At 40.4% G+C, this 15,978-nt stretch overlaps 1 protein-coding gene across 1 annotated transcript; it reads left to right on the top strand.

The window, feature by feature from the left end:
- Window positions 1–2,481: 2,481 nt before the first annotated feature.
- On the top strand, window positions 2,482–15,639 carry cimip5 (ciliary microtubule inner protein 5). The gene is made up of 4 exons (XM_043677824.2): window positions 2,482–2,588; window positions 7,976–8,445; window positions 10,330–10,369; window positions 13,545–15,639. Exons 2-4 carry the CDS (start codon window positions 8,240–8,242, stop codon window positions 13,734–13,736), a joined length of 438 nt encoding a protein of 145 aa, XP_043533759.2. The 5' UTR covers window positions 2,482–2,588; window positions 7,976–8,239; the 3' UTR covers window positions 13,737–15,639.
- Window positions 15,640–15,978: the final 339 nt, after the last annotated feature.

The raw sequence follows: 15,978 nt of genomic DNA, 5'->3' as shown, positions 1-15,978 counted from the left end.
GATCTCCCATTTAAGACGGAGATGTGATGGAATTCATTCCCTCAGAGGGTTTTCAATCTTTGAACTTTTCTACCACTCCAGTATTAGCCTTGACAATCAGGTATTTTACTTCTCTTCCCCACTTAAATCAATGGCAAATCTTGAATTTCCTGCTTTTATTGCACTGTCACAAGGACGGTAAAATAACAACACTGCATTGCCTCAAAGCAGTGTAATTTAAGAATTAAAGAATTCACCAGTTCAATTAATTACTTCCCAAGTAAATTATTTTGGCTTCCTACTGCAAGATCTGTAAGGGATTTATTACCTTTGTGAATTAGTCACTGCTTTATTAACGTTTTGATTTAATGAATGGTGAGCTAAGTCACTCTTACAAAGAGCCAACAGTCATGATGGGCCAAATGGTCTTTTTCTGGGCTTCTCTGACTCTATGAATGCATTTAAAACGTGGCCTGTAGGTGTTTTATTTCAAAAAGGTAACCTAGTCTGTTAAACATCCAGGAACTATTTAAATATGAACTCAATTCTGCATGCAGAAACAATGCTCAGAGCAAGCAGATGTCAAAACATTTCTACTCATTTTATATGAGTTAAAACTATAAATAAATCATTGGTGGAACAAAACTGTCTGTGCCATTAGAAAAAAATACATTTGTTTCTGTTTTGGCAGAAATAGTTTGACTTTTTTTTATATTGTTATATCTATTTTTAACGTAACAAACGTGGAGCATCTAGCTAACAAGGCAGTAAAGTAGATGCTTGTGGGGGAAAATGGACACTTCATACATGGAATGTTAACCAGAGTTTGAGGACTTGGGTTTCACTGTTGTGGATGTGTGGTCATGTTTGGGGGTTGCTCAATCAAGGAGAGATGGAGATTTGGGCAAGGGAGGAAAGCTCATTGAGAGGTCCCCGACCATTTTAACTTTTTGATTCATTTTGAAGTTATTTTTGTTCGCAACCTTCATTGGGCCAGCTGGAAAAGCAGGATTCTTTCTCTCCCTGATTCCACAAAGAGCCCTGGATCTCCCAAGCCCTGGGCCTGTCTTTCCCACTCGGTGCTGCTGTCAGTGGCCAGAGCTGTAACTTGATGCTGGGAGATGTTGTTTTGGATTTTGGGTGTTCTACTTCTGTTCGTGGTAACAATCCTTCAGTTTCAGGAGGAAAACTACACTACTGCAATGATTAAGTGAATTCTTGCAGTCAAAATGATCTGGGCTTCCAGGTATAGGACACATAGCCTTTAACCTCCTCCGTTACCATTGGTCACAGACTCTTCACTACTGCACCAGGTGAAACAATAGTTACTGCTTATTATGTTTTCCCAAATACTAGGGAGATTAGGTTTGCAAAGCAAGCACCTATTCTGGAACTTCCTTTTTGATCTCCGGCCCTCCTCCATTCCCTGTTTCTGTTCAAAACTTGCCACATTTCTCAATGCTTCCAGTCTTGACAAAATATCATTGAGCTGAAACACCCACAGAGGCTTTCAGACCTGCTGAGTACATCCAGCGTTTTATATTATTATTGCAAAGTAAAAGCAGCTATACAAAATGTTACTTAAAATTACACAATCTTTGTTGCAGAATAGTAGATATTTTGAGGCCTTCATTGACCTCAGACATAGAATGCTTAACATCAACTATATATGATACATAAACTTTATACGTGGAATCAGATGTCTCACCAAGTGTTTCATGAATCCTAGCTTATCAGTTGCAAAGTGAATTAAAAATTCACTAAGGACTTGGAGATCTAAGCTGAGGCAAAGGTATATTACAAGGCACAGTAATTGCATTATGGTTCGATAGTGAGTTAAGTGAAACTAATTAACAAGTCTATTGGTAGGAACATGTTTTATTAAACAGTGATGAATATATTAAGTAGTAAATTAATATATTGAGATAAATATATGAAAGTACATTAAGTGATAAATAAGCAGTAAATATGTACGCATAGCAGTAAATATATATTGAGCAGTAATCTACTTTAGATATATTAGAAACACATGCAAACTAATGAGTGCTGAAATGACTTTCAGCCACAAGGCGCACTGCCTCTTGCCCGAGGGGGACCCCCGCTTTACGACAGCTGGGCTGGAGAAGTCGGGTTTCCTGGCACCATTTGCAATTCCGGTCCAAGGTGAATTCCCTTGAATAGGGCAAGTTCCCTTCTGAATCTAAGATGACATGCTGTATCATCATTCTGTGGTGTTTCCCCGGATATTCCATTACACAGAAAAACACCTCCAGATGTCTCTGTGTGACGACCGAGCAAGACAGATCTCACACCAGTGCTGTATCATGCAGCCATTCCTCAGTCAAAACGAGTTGTGTTCGTGTTCAGTGTGTTTCCCACGTACTTCTCCACTTCATTCACTTGCTCGTTGTCATGTCCAATTAACCCTTAATGATCTGGTTTGAAGATATCATTTTTAATTCCACCACTACACAGTGTCAACTAAAACTGGAATGCACAGATACCAAGACAACATGATACAGGAAGGAAACTTCTGAAGAAGATAGGAACCTCTGACTAGCTCATCACAATTTCAGTTTAGCAGCAACAAGAGCCTCTGGAAGGAACAGGTAAATCTTTTGCCATCTCTGTGCTTTTGTTTTACAGAACTTCTGTCAAAGGTTACAGTGAACAAGGAAGCGAATTCCACCAAAATTCACCTCAATCTTTGGTACATGGCAATTCCGATATAGTGTGCACATTTATGTCAGCTGAGTTAGCTGCAATGGTTTGAATTTTTTTTTTAACATTCCACCTCATCAAGGATGACTCATTCTATCTTGAAATGGATATCAGCTTAGGAAAATATATTTTACCCAACAGAGTGTTCCAAAACGTAGACATTTTAATATATCATCAGGACTGAGGAGTATTCTGATGAAAAGTCATGGTAGGGCCCTGCATACTGTTGTTGAGCAGGGAGATTAAGACGTTCAGGTACATTCCATTTTGAAAGTTGTGACACAGGTATACAGGGTGGTTAAGAGGGCATTTAGCACACTTGTCTTCATTGCTCAGACAGTTGAGTATAGGAGTTAGGGTGTCAGGTTGAGGTTGTACAGGACATGATGAGGCCACTTTTGAAGTACTGCATACAGTTCTGGCCCTGCTATAGGAAGGATCTTATCAAATTGGAGAAACTTCAGGGAAAAAAAATTACCAGGATGTGGCCGGGACTGGCATGTTTGGGTTATAGGGTAGGCTTCTTTTACTGGAGTGGAGGAGGTTGGGGGGGGGGGGGGGGGGGGGGGAGTGACCTTCATAGAAGTTTATGAAAACATGAGGAGTATGGGTAAGGTGATTAGCAAGGTTCTGTTTTCCTCGGGTAGGGGTATTCAAAGCTGGGGAACATATTTTTAAGGAGAAAGATGCTCCTCAGGTCCTATTTGAATCTTTTTCACACAAAAGGTGGTTTGTACATGGAATGAACTGCCAGAGGAAGTGGTAGATGCACATACAGTTACAATATTTAAAAGACATTTGGACAGATACAGGAATAGGAAAGGTTTAGAGGGATATAGTCCAAACATAGTTAAGTGGGACTAGTTTAGTTTGGGAAACTTGGTTGGCATGGTGGACCAAAGGGTCTCTTAGACTCTACGACTCTAAGAGTCACCTGACTCAAAAAGTTAATTCTGTTTTCTCCCCACAGATCCAGCTAACTCTGCTGAGTTTTGCCAAAAATTTTGATTTTTGTTTCAGATCTGCAGTTCACTGGCCCATGGTCACAGCCTGGGGACACAAGGCTGCAGCCACCTCAGCAACTGAATGCAGAATGAACCAGTCTGTTGGTGACCTTCCTGACTTAACCACTTAAAGCCCTTAAGGGCTTCAACTCATCATTAGGTCAATGACCTGCCACCCCAGCAGGTGAGAGAAAGGCTGTTTCCTGCCAGCCAAACCAGGTTAACAGGGTTGGAGAGGCCACTATGTGCCTTGATCTGAACCCAATCAAGGAGCACGGATAGGATCAAGGGGTGGCCTCTGAAAGCCACCTAAAAATGTCCTAAACCACTTCATTGCCAATTCAGAAACCTGGAACAATTTTGATTGCAATTGACCTGCAATGACTTATTAAAATAAGCACCTGACAACTCAGTAATCCATAGTAGTTACTGAAAGTTGGGGTTAGCAATTTGGGGGTAATATGAATAACGTGTTTATATTTTTTTAGGAAGATAGGAAAACACCCGAGTGGCCAGTGACAAGCAGTGCCCTTCACAAAAGGCAATGCTGATGTCCTCTTATTTTTTTTTTATTTTCTCTTTTGTTTTTCCCCCATACTACCGCCTAACTGCAGTAGTGCTTATTATTTTTTCCCCAGCACCCATGATGTGTGTGTGCAGGTGTGAGACACAGTGAGAGACACAAGGTGTACGAATCTTTATGCAATTACCACCACCAGGAAGATAGGAAAACACCCGGGTGGCCAGTGACAAACACTGCCCTTCACATCAAAGGACAGTGCTGTGTTATCAAACAGTAAAGGGGAGGGTAGGGACTAAATCAAAATAGAGTTGGAGGGAGAAATGATGCACTCCACTCCCTGCGGCGCCCACCTCTCCCTGAACAACTCCAGGGTGTTGGTCGATATCGCGTGCTCCTTCTCTAAGGACACCCAGGCCCTAACATAAATAACATGTTTATTTTTGTTCTTTTGTGGGATGTGAGTGGTTGTTCATCCCTAATTGACCTTTCAGGGCAGTTGAGAGTCAACCAGATTGCCATGGGTCAGGAATCACATGGCTAGACAAGATAAAGATAACAGATTTCCTTCTCTTATGACATTAGTGACACAAATGAATTTCTATGTCAATCGATGTTTGTTTCAGGATCATGAATTTGAAAGGTTTAAAACATTACTGAGTTATTTTATCTATAAATTATCCACAACTTGATAAGTTGAGTTCAATAGTTAACAATGTGGTCATACTAAATTTTCCTTCTAAAGCATGTAACTGATATATTAATGCTATAGTATTTCAAACACAGTGCTGTGTATTCATAATAATAATATATATATATATATTATACACACACAAACATTGTAACAAGCACCCTCCAACCACAAGGGATGAACTCAGATTTCTCCAGTTTCCTCATTTCCCCTCCCCCCACCCTGTCTCAGTCAAATCCCTCGAACTCAGCACCGCCTTCCTAACCTGCAATCTTCTTCCTGACCTCTCCGCCCCCACCCCCACTCCGGCCTATCATCCTCACCTTGACCTCCTTCCACCTATTGCATTTCCAATGCCCCTCCCCCAAGTCCCTCCTCCCTACCTTTTATCTTAGCCTGCTGGACACACTTTCCTCATTCCTGAAGAAGGGCTCATGCCCGAAACGTCGATTCTCCTGCTCCTTGGATGCTGCCTGACCTGCTGCGCTTTTCCAGCAACACATTATCAGCTCTGATCTCCAGCATCTGCAGTCCTCACTTTCTCCTCACCATTAACGTCTTAAAAGAAATAACTTAAATTATTTCATTTTTACCCAAATAAAACTTTGATTAAAATCTAAAATGCAGCATTTCTAAAAGCAACTCCTTTGACAAGGCCACACATTTTAAAAATTGTGAAGGTGTTTTATATGACTTTCAACCCAAATTTTAGACATGAGCCCACAATCTTTATTACATTTGTGAAGTCCCAATGGTGGGCCCAATAGAATTCCCTACAAATTTAATCTGGACAGATCTAGGTTAAAAGAGAGATAAGCAATCCATGTTTACACCATCAGCTGGAAATAGGACCCTTTCTAAAAAAAAAGAGAATATGAAAAGGTCACGGGTAAATCAGCAGGAAATAATAGGGTTAATTTCTTCTAGTAGCTTCCAGGTTTGCAAGTTTGCGAAAATAACAGGGAAATACTGTACACCAGTTGGTATATTACCAGAACTCAAAGTCATCATTGTTGAAGAATAGAAGCAGAAACTAAAGAGACACAAATAACTATCAATAAATAAAAATATATCCAATTGGTGGAATCTTCACAGCCCCTGATCAACATGGCTATGATGGAAACTTTGGATAATTGGGTGTGATGTCGAGCAAGACACTTCTCAATGCCAAGATCAAAAAGACCCATTTGAAACCCAAGTCCTGGACGACAAGATTGTCCCTGTTAAGCAGCAAGAAGCTTTTGTGCGCAGATTAGCACACTCTATCACACTCTACTATCTAATCTCAGCTCATTACTATGCGGCTCTTCTTCTCCCACCCTTGGATAAAAACCAGATGCCAGGTGTCTTGCGGCAGTGTCCCTACCTCTGAGTCAGGAAGCTTGGGTTCAGGTTCCATCTGCCCCAGAGGTATATCACAACAGGTTGATTTGAAATACCTAGAAACTAGATGTGGGGAAATTAGTGGGACATGGTTAGCCCTGTAGGTCCAGTGCAAGCAGATGGATAATTTGTGGTTTGACATTCAGGAGCCACAAGGCAGTGGGATGATTTAAGTCCTGGGTTAATCCAGAGATCCAGGGAATGTTCCTGGGATCTGTGTTTGAATCCCACAATACAGACAGTGGGATTGGATTTCAATTTTTAAAGTCAAGGGGTGAGAAATCAGGGGACACTTCCCAGCAGGAAAGTGGGAAACATAATGATGCTGATTAAAAGCTTAAACCTCTCGGATGCTGAGGGGATAAAGACCCTGCTATAGCTAACCCTGATTAACCAGGGAAGTTATGGACAGCATCCTTTTGAAGGAAAAACATACATATAGCTAAGATTAGTGGTAAACCAGGAGATTGGGAAAGTTTTTAAAAAAAAATCCAACAAAAGCAAATTTTAAAAAAAGGAAGAAAAAAAGCTTTAAGGTAAAATTGTAAATAACATCAAGATGAACAGCAAAAGCTTCTTTAAATACAGAGGAACCTTGATTATCTGAACAACATGGGTGGGGAATATTTTGTTCTGGTAAGTAAATGTTTGGATATTCGAATGCCAGTTTAGCCAAGCATCAGGACCTTGTGGTCCTGTTCAGATAATCGAGGTTCCACTGTATGTTAACTTGCTGGGACTCGATATGCAAGCAGTTAGCTTCTGTTTTAAAGGGAAATTTAGGGAAGGCAATGGCCCAGTGCTATTATTGCTGGACTGTTAATCTAGAGGTCCAGGGAATGTTCCTGGCATCTGTGTTTGAATCCCACAATACAGACAGTGGGATTTTATTTCAATTTTTTTTAAAAAATCTGGAATTAAGAGTTTAATGATGACCATGGATCCATTGTCAATTGCCAGGAAAAAAAACATTTAATGTCCTTTAGGGAAGGAAACTGCCATCCTTACCTAGTCTGGCCTAGATGTGACTCTACACCCACAGCAATGTTGTTGACTCTTACTCCCTGGGCAATATGGGAGTCCCTTAGTCCCTACTCAGTGACTCCAAACAACCAGAAACTGTTTTTAAAATTTTATTCATGAGTGTCATCCAGTGGATGAACTAAGAAAAAAACATTTTTTGGTTGTTGCTTTCAGTTAACTATTTTGGTGTTGTTGAGCTGTCTGAATGCTTTCCTGTATTGGATGATGATAAGATGTTGGGCTACTCTGGGCATTTAGAAATTGACTTCCAGAGGGTTGTAAGGATGAGATGTTGTTGAGGATAGAGAACCCCACCTCATCATCGATCTCTCTTTAAACCACACACAAAAACCAGCAATCTGCCCTCATCCACCCTGAATAGCCTTCAAAGGTTCCCTGCCTCTCAATTCAAAAGTCCTCACTTCATCTTCCAACTCTTAGTCAACCTTCCAAATCTTACCCTACGCCATCAGGCAACTGCAGCCTTGTCTGAATCCCTTTTTCTATGTTGGAATTTGCAGCTCACCACGGGCAACAGAAACTATAGCAGGATAATTCAACTATCAATTCAACTGGTTTTTTCACTCTCTGTCCCACCAGTAAATGCTGGTGCTGATTGCCTGTTTTTATCTCCCCAACTCTGTCTTCCTGTAGGGGCTGACTGATTCCGGTGAATTCCCTCTCGCCTTGCTGCTCCTTCCAGAGTTCCTGTTTCTAATAGCGACAGTAAACAAGCTGCTATTGCCTGGGACATAGCAGAGTTCTCCAGTTCGAATAACTGGCTCGCCAAAGCTGAAGAAATCCCGCTGAATTGGGAGAGGTTTTTTTTTCCCCTCCTACGAAACAGAGAGAGAGAGAAATCACAGCTGCCCATTCGCCGAGGGAAGCTGTGGTGAAGGGGAGCAGCTCTGCGGGGAGATGGGGAGCAAGGAGCTGCAGTTCAGCCGAACCACGTCGGCGGGTTACCGTCTGGCAGAGAAATCCAACGCTGGGACCCTCCCTGGCTACGGTAAAGCAGCGGCAGGCAACCGATCCCAGAGCAAGAACCTTTACCTGGGCACAGTGCAGCAAGACCAAGTGTGGAGAGAGTTCCTCCGAGCTGAATGGCAGGGACTCAGAGAATGGTGAGCTCACTTCTCTGCTCAACACCCATCTTGCACCTTTAACCAAATAAACAATCTATTTTACAAAGAAATCACCAACGCTTTCATACTCCGTTTTCTGCCAGGGCAGAACCGTTTGTTTGAGGTGGATGTGCTTTTACTTGTCTTTTTTTAACTCCCACAACTTCTTTTCCAACAGTTACTCTCAGAACAAACGGTGAAACGCCAATACATTCTGGGCAGACTTAAGTCAGCCTTTCACCAAGTCCTTCAGCAGCTTTGTTGGTTAAGGTAATGATTCTGAAAGGGTTGATGGTGAAGCTTACATTAAGCTCTCTGATGACCTCTGAAGGACTTGGGCAGGGAACGGTAGAAGCGATTTTAGCTAACTAATAGCTAAACCTACTATTAGGTCTCCTCATAGTCTTACAATGTCATAGGAATGTGACCTATACCTGATTGCTTTTATGCAGTAAACTACATACTGTTTAAGATAGGAGCCTCTTCTCACTTGTGATTTGGAGACCCGGTGTTGAATTGGGGTGTAAAAAAGTTAAAAATCACACACCAGGTTACAGTCCAACAGGTTTATTTGGAAGCATTAGCTTTGGGAGCGCTGCTCCTTCATCAGGTCATTGTGAAGAATAAGACTGTAAGACACAGAATTTATAGCAAAAGTTTATAGTGTGATGTAACTGAAATTATATATTGAAAAACACCCGGGGAAAAAAACCTTCTTCTTATTTGACTAGTGTGTTTTTGTGCCATATTGGAAAAAGCAGCCCGTATAAGTACCAGACTGAAAACAAGATGGTGGTAGCCAATCTACTTTATGGTGACCAAGAATCTGACCAGGTCATGATGCTAGTAGTAACAAAAGCAGAAAGTCCTGGTGAAGCTGAGCAGATTTGGCTGGGGTTCTGAGGAAGCGCCATATCAGATTTGAAATATTAATTCTGTTTCTCTCCTCACGGATGCTGCCAGACCTGCTGAGTTTCTCCAGCACTTTGTTTTTATTTCGGATTTCTAGCATCTGCAAGATTTTGCTTGTGGTGGTCATCTGAGGATTCTATTTAGTAGCAACATTGCAAGAATTGTGCACCCCTGGGAACAGCCTGGAGAGGACAGAGTCTTGCACCATGGAGCTGCATGGCATGAACCCCCAACTAGACTTACTGCATCTCTTTCCAAATCTTCATTGTAAAGCTATATTCCAGGAGAGGAGGGGAATAATCTCATCCCTATCACAGCATCCTCAAGGGCAACATGGAGAGGAGGTGAAACTCTATGCCTGTTGGAATGATCTGGCACAGTCAACCGTTCTCAATACCTGCCAAATCATGGTGCTTTCTAAAGTCTGTACAGTTCTGTTACTTTATATATAGGATGGTGTCTCAGCATTCTCATAGATATTTATTTTGTTTCTCTGAGCATTGTAATTTTTATTCGCTTAATACATAACTTAATTCCATTGTGGAATGGGCATTAAGTAGTGTATTCATGAAAGACTAATTCACTTGGATAACGACATCAATTCTATTTGTGCTGTTGTTACTTGATATTCACTTTATTGTGAATTTGTATGGTGTGTGCCTCTGATTACAAAGTGAAATTGGTCCTGTAATTGTACCAGTGCAATAGATTCTTAATTACAGGTCTGAAACAACATACGTAATCTTGTGGTGTTACTGCAAACTAATCTTTTTGCGTACATAAGTTCTATCTTTCCGTACTTACTGTTGTTTGGATATGATTGACCTGAACTTCAAATTACCTTTCGATTCTCATGCAGTCCTAAGGAAATTGGCTTTCTCAAGAAACATATATGTATACAATAAATTATAATGGCACCTTCCTTTTGCCATATTCCCCACTGCATTAAGAATTTGTCCTTTGTCTTACCAGGGAAAAGAACTGGAGTTTTCTGAAAGATTATGATGACAAGGTAAGTATTGCAATTAATATGAAAAGGTTACATTTCAAAATATTTTCCTGTAAAGATACATTTGGTATAATTTACATTTGCATTTGACGACATTTTCTCAGTCTTGAGAATGCATTGTTTGTTCGTGCTACGTGATAAAACGGTTCTGTCATTATATTGTCAAATCTATGTGGTGCTTTCATCTAGAAGTGGAACTCTGTATTAATTTCAAACAAATTTTCTGCCAAAGTTGCTTAGATGTGCCAAAATGAATCGAAAACCTAATTTTTAAGATTGCGAGAAAAGTAAAGAAAAAGGGACTTCAGAAATTGCTAACATTTTTGTAGTGAAAATAAATACTGCAAAATTGATCCTAATGCACTTTTACATTCCAAAAATACAGCTGTACTGCTTAGATAAGGAGAAGGCATTAACAGATTTTACTTAGTTCCAAATGTTTAGGTCAGCTTTCTATTTTTTCAGCACACTGTTTCTGTTTTCATCTATCAAAGTATTATTGGATACATGGAGTGTTTTAATTCCTAACCCTAGTTTTAGAAACCCTGCACCATTTTCATTAGTATTAGATGAATTATTTTAGACATCACGCCAAGTATCCTGTTGCAACTGGGCCGTGAAATAGTTGCAAGAGTAACAACCTATACTAGTTATTTAAATATTCATTTCCTTTCACTTTAATTCTGCGGCTCTAGTTTAGCAACAAAAAAAACAACTTTCTAAGTGATTTAAGGACTATAGAATTGTTTTAAGAGGCGGATTTAAGAAATGTGTTAAATGCCTGCTGTGTCAAAATATCAGTGAGAAAGTAATTTTTCATAATTTGGTTTATTTTTTGCCAATGGATGTCTCCAGTTCCAAGGCCACAGAACACCGAAGCTGAATTTACAGCAGAACTTTGTAGGTGGACAGTGAGAGAATGATTCTGTTCCAGAAAACGAGTCACTGCAGTCTTAAAATTTGCCATCTCTGTTGCTTTGCTGCAAAGAGACTTTCATGGCCCACCATTACAGTGTCCAAGAAGAATATGTCTTATAGCTTCTGCCTGGTCTTTCTCACAATTTTAACTTGTCCATCTCTTCTTTGATCAACTCTATTGTAGCATCTGCCCCTCTGAATCTACCTCTCAATTTTCAACAAGTATGTTATAGTCTCATGTTCTTCCCTGCATTGAAATTAACAGCTGTCATAAAGTACATGTGACTTACTGTTTTTCAATGCATACTTCTTGTGCACCAGTACAGACATTAGCACTTGGGAAGCATAGAGGGTGAGTAATAGGGATCTTCTCATACTGAGAGATACTGCACTTCAACAGCGGCAGGTAGGGGTGACAGCAGTAATACTGAAGATGACTCATGAAAGGATGCTGTCCTCTTCTTGCTCAACTTGGGGAGGTGACAGCCTAGTGGTATCATCACTGGTCTGTTAATCCAGTTACCCAGGTAATGTTTTGGGGATCAGGATTCGAAACCTGCCAGGTCAGGACAGAACATGAAATCAATAACAATCTGGAAAGAATCTATCGATGACCATCAAACCATTGCTGATTGTCAGGAAAAACCCATGTAGTTCACTAACTTGAGTTTTTGAGGAGGTAACGAAGATTGAGGGAAAAGCAGTTGATATTGTCTATGTGGACTTCAGTAAAGCTTTTGTCAAGGTTCCTCCTGGCAGACTGATACAAAAGCTGAAGTTACATGGTATCAAAGGTGGGCTGGCAAGATGGATACAGAAGCTAGCTTAGTCAAAGAGACAGAGGGGAGCAGTGGAAGGATGCTTCTCAGAATGGAGGGTAGTGACTAGTCATGTTCCACACAAGGATCAGTGCTGGGACCTCCTGCTGTTCGTGATCTACATAAATGATTTTGGAGAAAAATGTAGCTGTCTAATTAGTAAGTTTACAGATGATACAAAGATTGGTGGAGTTGTGGATAGTGAGGAGGATTGTCAGAGGATACAGCAGGATATAGATCAGTTGGAGGCATGAGTAGAAAAATGGCAGACAAAGTTTAATCTGGACAAATGTGAAGTGATGCATTTTGGAAGGTCAAGTACAGGTGGAAATTATACAGTGAATAGCAGAACCATTTGGAGTATTGATATGCAGAGGGATCTGGGTGTGCAAGTCCACAGATCATTGAAGGTGGCAGTATGGTAGTAAAAGAGGCCTTAGGGCATTGAGTATAAAGATAGACAATTCATGTTGCAGCTTGATGGAACTTTAGTTAGGCCACACTTGAAATGTTGTCTACAATTCTAGTCACCACACTATCAGAAGGATGTTGATGCTTTGAAGAGGGTACAGAAAAGGTTTACCAAGATGTTGCCTGGTATGGAAGATTTTAGCGACGAAGGAAGTTTGGATAGACTGGGTTTGTTTTCACTAGAATACAGGAGATTGAGGAGTGACCTGATAGAAGTTTGTAAGATACTGAATGGCATGGTGAGAGTGGAAAGTATGAGTTTTTGTTTGCTAGAGTGGAGGGATCGATTACTAGGGGACACAGGTTCAAGGTGGGCAAGTGTAAAAGATATGTGCGAGGCATGTTTTTCAACACACTGCCAGAGGTGGTGGTGGAGATACATTAGCAGCATTCAAGAAGCACCTGGATGAATACATGAATGAAAAGGGAATAGCGGGATATGCATCCTATATGCGAAGACAGTTTTGTATGGAAGGGCAGAAATCTGTGTTGCCAAGATGAAAAGTGTTCTGTCTAATGGCATTACTTAAACTCTTGCATCCAACTCTTTTGAGGTGGTATGACCAATGGTGGATCATGTTGTCATGGTTTCTCAAGGCCTTGAAGTTACCCAGCATCCTTTTAAATCAGTAGCAATGTGAGCTGCAGTTCATTGTGAGTGAGAATGGAACTGCATTCTTGAGGTTTGTATCCCAATCGCCTTTCATAAAGAAAAGTGGCATGGGATGAAATTTTGAGTGAATTTGTAAAGGTAGAAATTATTGTTTCTGAGATGCATAAATGTTAATTAAATCTGTGCAGAACTACTTAGAGATTGGAATATGCTCAAATCAACAGATCCTTGAACATGAACAAATATATTTGGATTTAGCTCGGTATTCTCTTATTTTTCCATGTAAATACAATGCATTTACTGCATGCCTTTTCAAGTAATAGTTTTTAACTTCATTTTCATCATTTTCTTTCTCCAGGGAAGACTAAAGGTGAGGGAACCACTACCAGAATACATCCCTGTGTTCTCTGACAAAGTTCCAAATACCACAAATCAGACATTTGGCAGTAGAATAGACTCCCAGCTTGGCCAGACAATAATAAGGATGGACTTTGGGCTTCAGAAAGAGAACCGAAAGAAAAAGCTGGATAATGAGCTTGTCCTAGGTTAAATGAATGAAAGTTTTTTTTAAAAAATCATGAAATTGATATTTGTTCAGGGAAATATTTAACTGATCCTGTTAAAATAGACAAATTAAAGACTTAGGCCCCAAGTTAATATTTTGGGGCCTAAGAGGGGATGTATCTGGGTTGGGGAAGTATGTCCAGGGGAGTTTGCATGGAGATGCAACTTTAAAGTCAAGGAATCCAAAGCAATTCTTCAGATTGTGCTGGTATTGACAGTAGGAACTCACTCAGACAGAATGAAAGGCTGGGTAAGCTGTCCAGTGAGAATGCTTGTGGGACCAGGCCACAGCCACAGGGCAACGGAGCAAATGGTTCAGGGATCAGTTGGCAGTGGGTGGGGGAGGGGATGCTAACAACATCATGGCTTGGGTTTACTCCAGCACTGGGACCTTTTAAAATCTGGTGAGGAGGGACAGCCATGGCAGTGTAGGCAAAGACATTGAGGGCAGGGGGTGGTGAAGATAAGGGCTGGTGAGAAGGAACAGAGCCATGAGATGGATCAAAGGCATTCGGGGTGTTGCAAACACTCAGGGACTGGAGACCTCAAAGTTGCTGAGAGCTGGGTGGGAGATTAGAAGCATCTTGAAGAAATTAATTTCAATCTTTGAATTTAATTCCTTTCATATTTTGCCCCTTACCATCTGTACTATTTTCAACCTGTACAAATTCTTCTTCCCCAAAGCTCTCTGTGCCTTTGAACGTAGCCTGTTGTACACCCTACCTTTTCACATTATTATTGGTGATTGCGCCTTTGATGTCTGGATCCTGGGTTTAAATTCATCCCAAATGGCATTGTTTAACAGGTACAATCCAGGCTTAACAGTCTTACATCATAATGAATTAATTAACTCCTAATTAGTACTGACAGTGTCACTCCAGGCATTGAAAGATGACTACTATGTGAAATCCGAAGATCACCTCACAAAGCTGTGCTCTTTTTAGATTAAGACAGAGACCCATTATCAAGTGAAATGAATTTTACTCGGTTACACCGAATCTGGGAAATGAACACAGAGTATTAGAAAATGATTCCCAGTCCTAACATTTTTTCAACTTGAGTGCAAAACATTGCCAGAATCTGTGACCCTTCAAACAATTGTTTCTTTGGAAAGCCATCAGCCAAGAGTCTGTCAGACATTTTCCCACAGCATTGAGCAACAACTCGACTATTGCATTCCCCCACCCGGCTACAATGACCATTGATGACCTGGCCTTGGTCTACCCTGCATCTGAGTCCTGATGTATCTGCCTATTACAAATGTTAGCAGAAGACTTGTGACCAATAGCAGGAAATCAAACTGCTTCCTGAGCCAAAGCAAAGCTGACAGCAACAAATGAAGAACTGAGTGACCTGGGTTGGCTACTTTCTGACGGCCTTTTTGGTACTGAGTGATGGAGCATCTTTAACAAAAGTTTATACTTGTTTGGGAGATAGAAATGCTTTTTTTTAACTGCTACATAATGGTTTTCCTGTGAGCATTTCTGCATTATTGTGTTGCTGTCACACTAACCTGAAGTAGTTTATGCTGGAATTCTCCAACAATTATCATCTTTCCCTGTAATGAATCCAAAAGTCCAATTTTGCAAATGTATTAAGTAATTCCTTTGCTTTTATCATTTTATTGAAAACCTATTTGGCAAGTGTGCCTATATAATTTCTGTAGTGTTTTTAGAAAAGTTAATTGAATCTTGGGTGTGATTGATGTCCGAGAAAAAGCTTAGAACCATGTTTGTTTTCCCTGTTGCTAAAAACTGTAAAGTCTTTTATTCAAAAGTGAAGCCCTTGGGTTGAATGTTGATATTTTATTCATGACATGGAGGAGCCAGTATTAGACTGGGGTAGACAAAGTCAGAAGGCACATGACACCAGGCTATTGTCTAATAGGTTTATTTGAAATCACCAGCTTTCAGAGCACTGCTCCTTCGTCAAGTCACCTCACCTGACAAAGGAGCAGTGCTCTGAAAGTTGGTGATTTCAAATAAACCTGTTGGACAATAACCTGGTGTCAGGTGACTTCTGATGTTTTATTCAATTGTTTACGGAAACAGTAGATGGCACTCTTTGCTCAGAAGTAATGTAGAAATGTTCCATTGACATAACAACTGGTTCTCAACTTGAGTTAGAAATATTTAATAACATTTTACTTGTCAAAACTCTGTACTTTACACTCTCAAAGGAGTGGAGTTTATGTAGTCTGATTTTGTTTTTTTTCTGAATAAAGGCCT

This window comes from Chiloscyllium plagiosum, unplaced genomic scaffold (assembly GCF_037043375.1).
Source record: "Chiloscyllium plagiosum isolate Xiang-an unplaced genomic scaffold, Cpla_swu_hap1 HiC_scaffold_3, whole genome shotgun sequence".
Classification (NCBI taxonomy): domain Eukaryota; kingdom Metazoa; phylum Chordata; class Chondrichthyes; order Orectolobiformes; family Hemiscylliidae; genus Chiloscyllium; species Chiloscyllium plagiosum.
Note: the sequence above shows the minus strand (reverse complement) of the source record. Positions and strands in the feature narration are given on the sequence as shown.

Excerpts from the sequence above, each read along its gene's own strand:
- cimip5 (XM_043677824.2), top strand. The coding sequence starts at position 8,240 with ATGGGGAGCAAGGAGCTGCAGTTCAGCCGAACCACGTCGGCGGGTTAC. Across the intron at positions 8,446-10,329 it reads TGGCAGGGACTCAGAGAATG|GGAAAAGAACTGGAGTTTTC; the intron begins GTGAGCTCACTT and ends TTGTCTTACCAG. Across the intron at positions 10,370-13,544 it reads TGAAAGATTATGATGACAAG|GGAAGACTAAAGGTGAGGGA; the intron begins GTAAGTATTGCA and ends TTCTTTCTCCAG.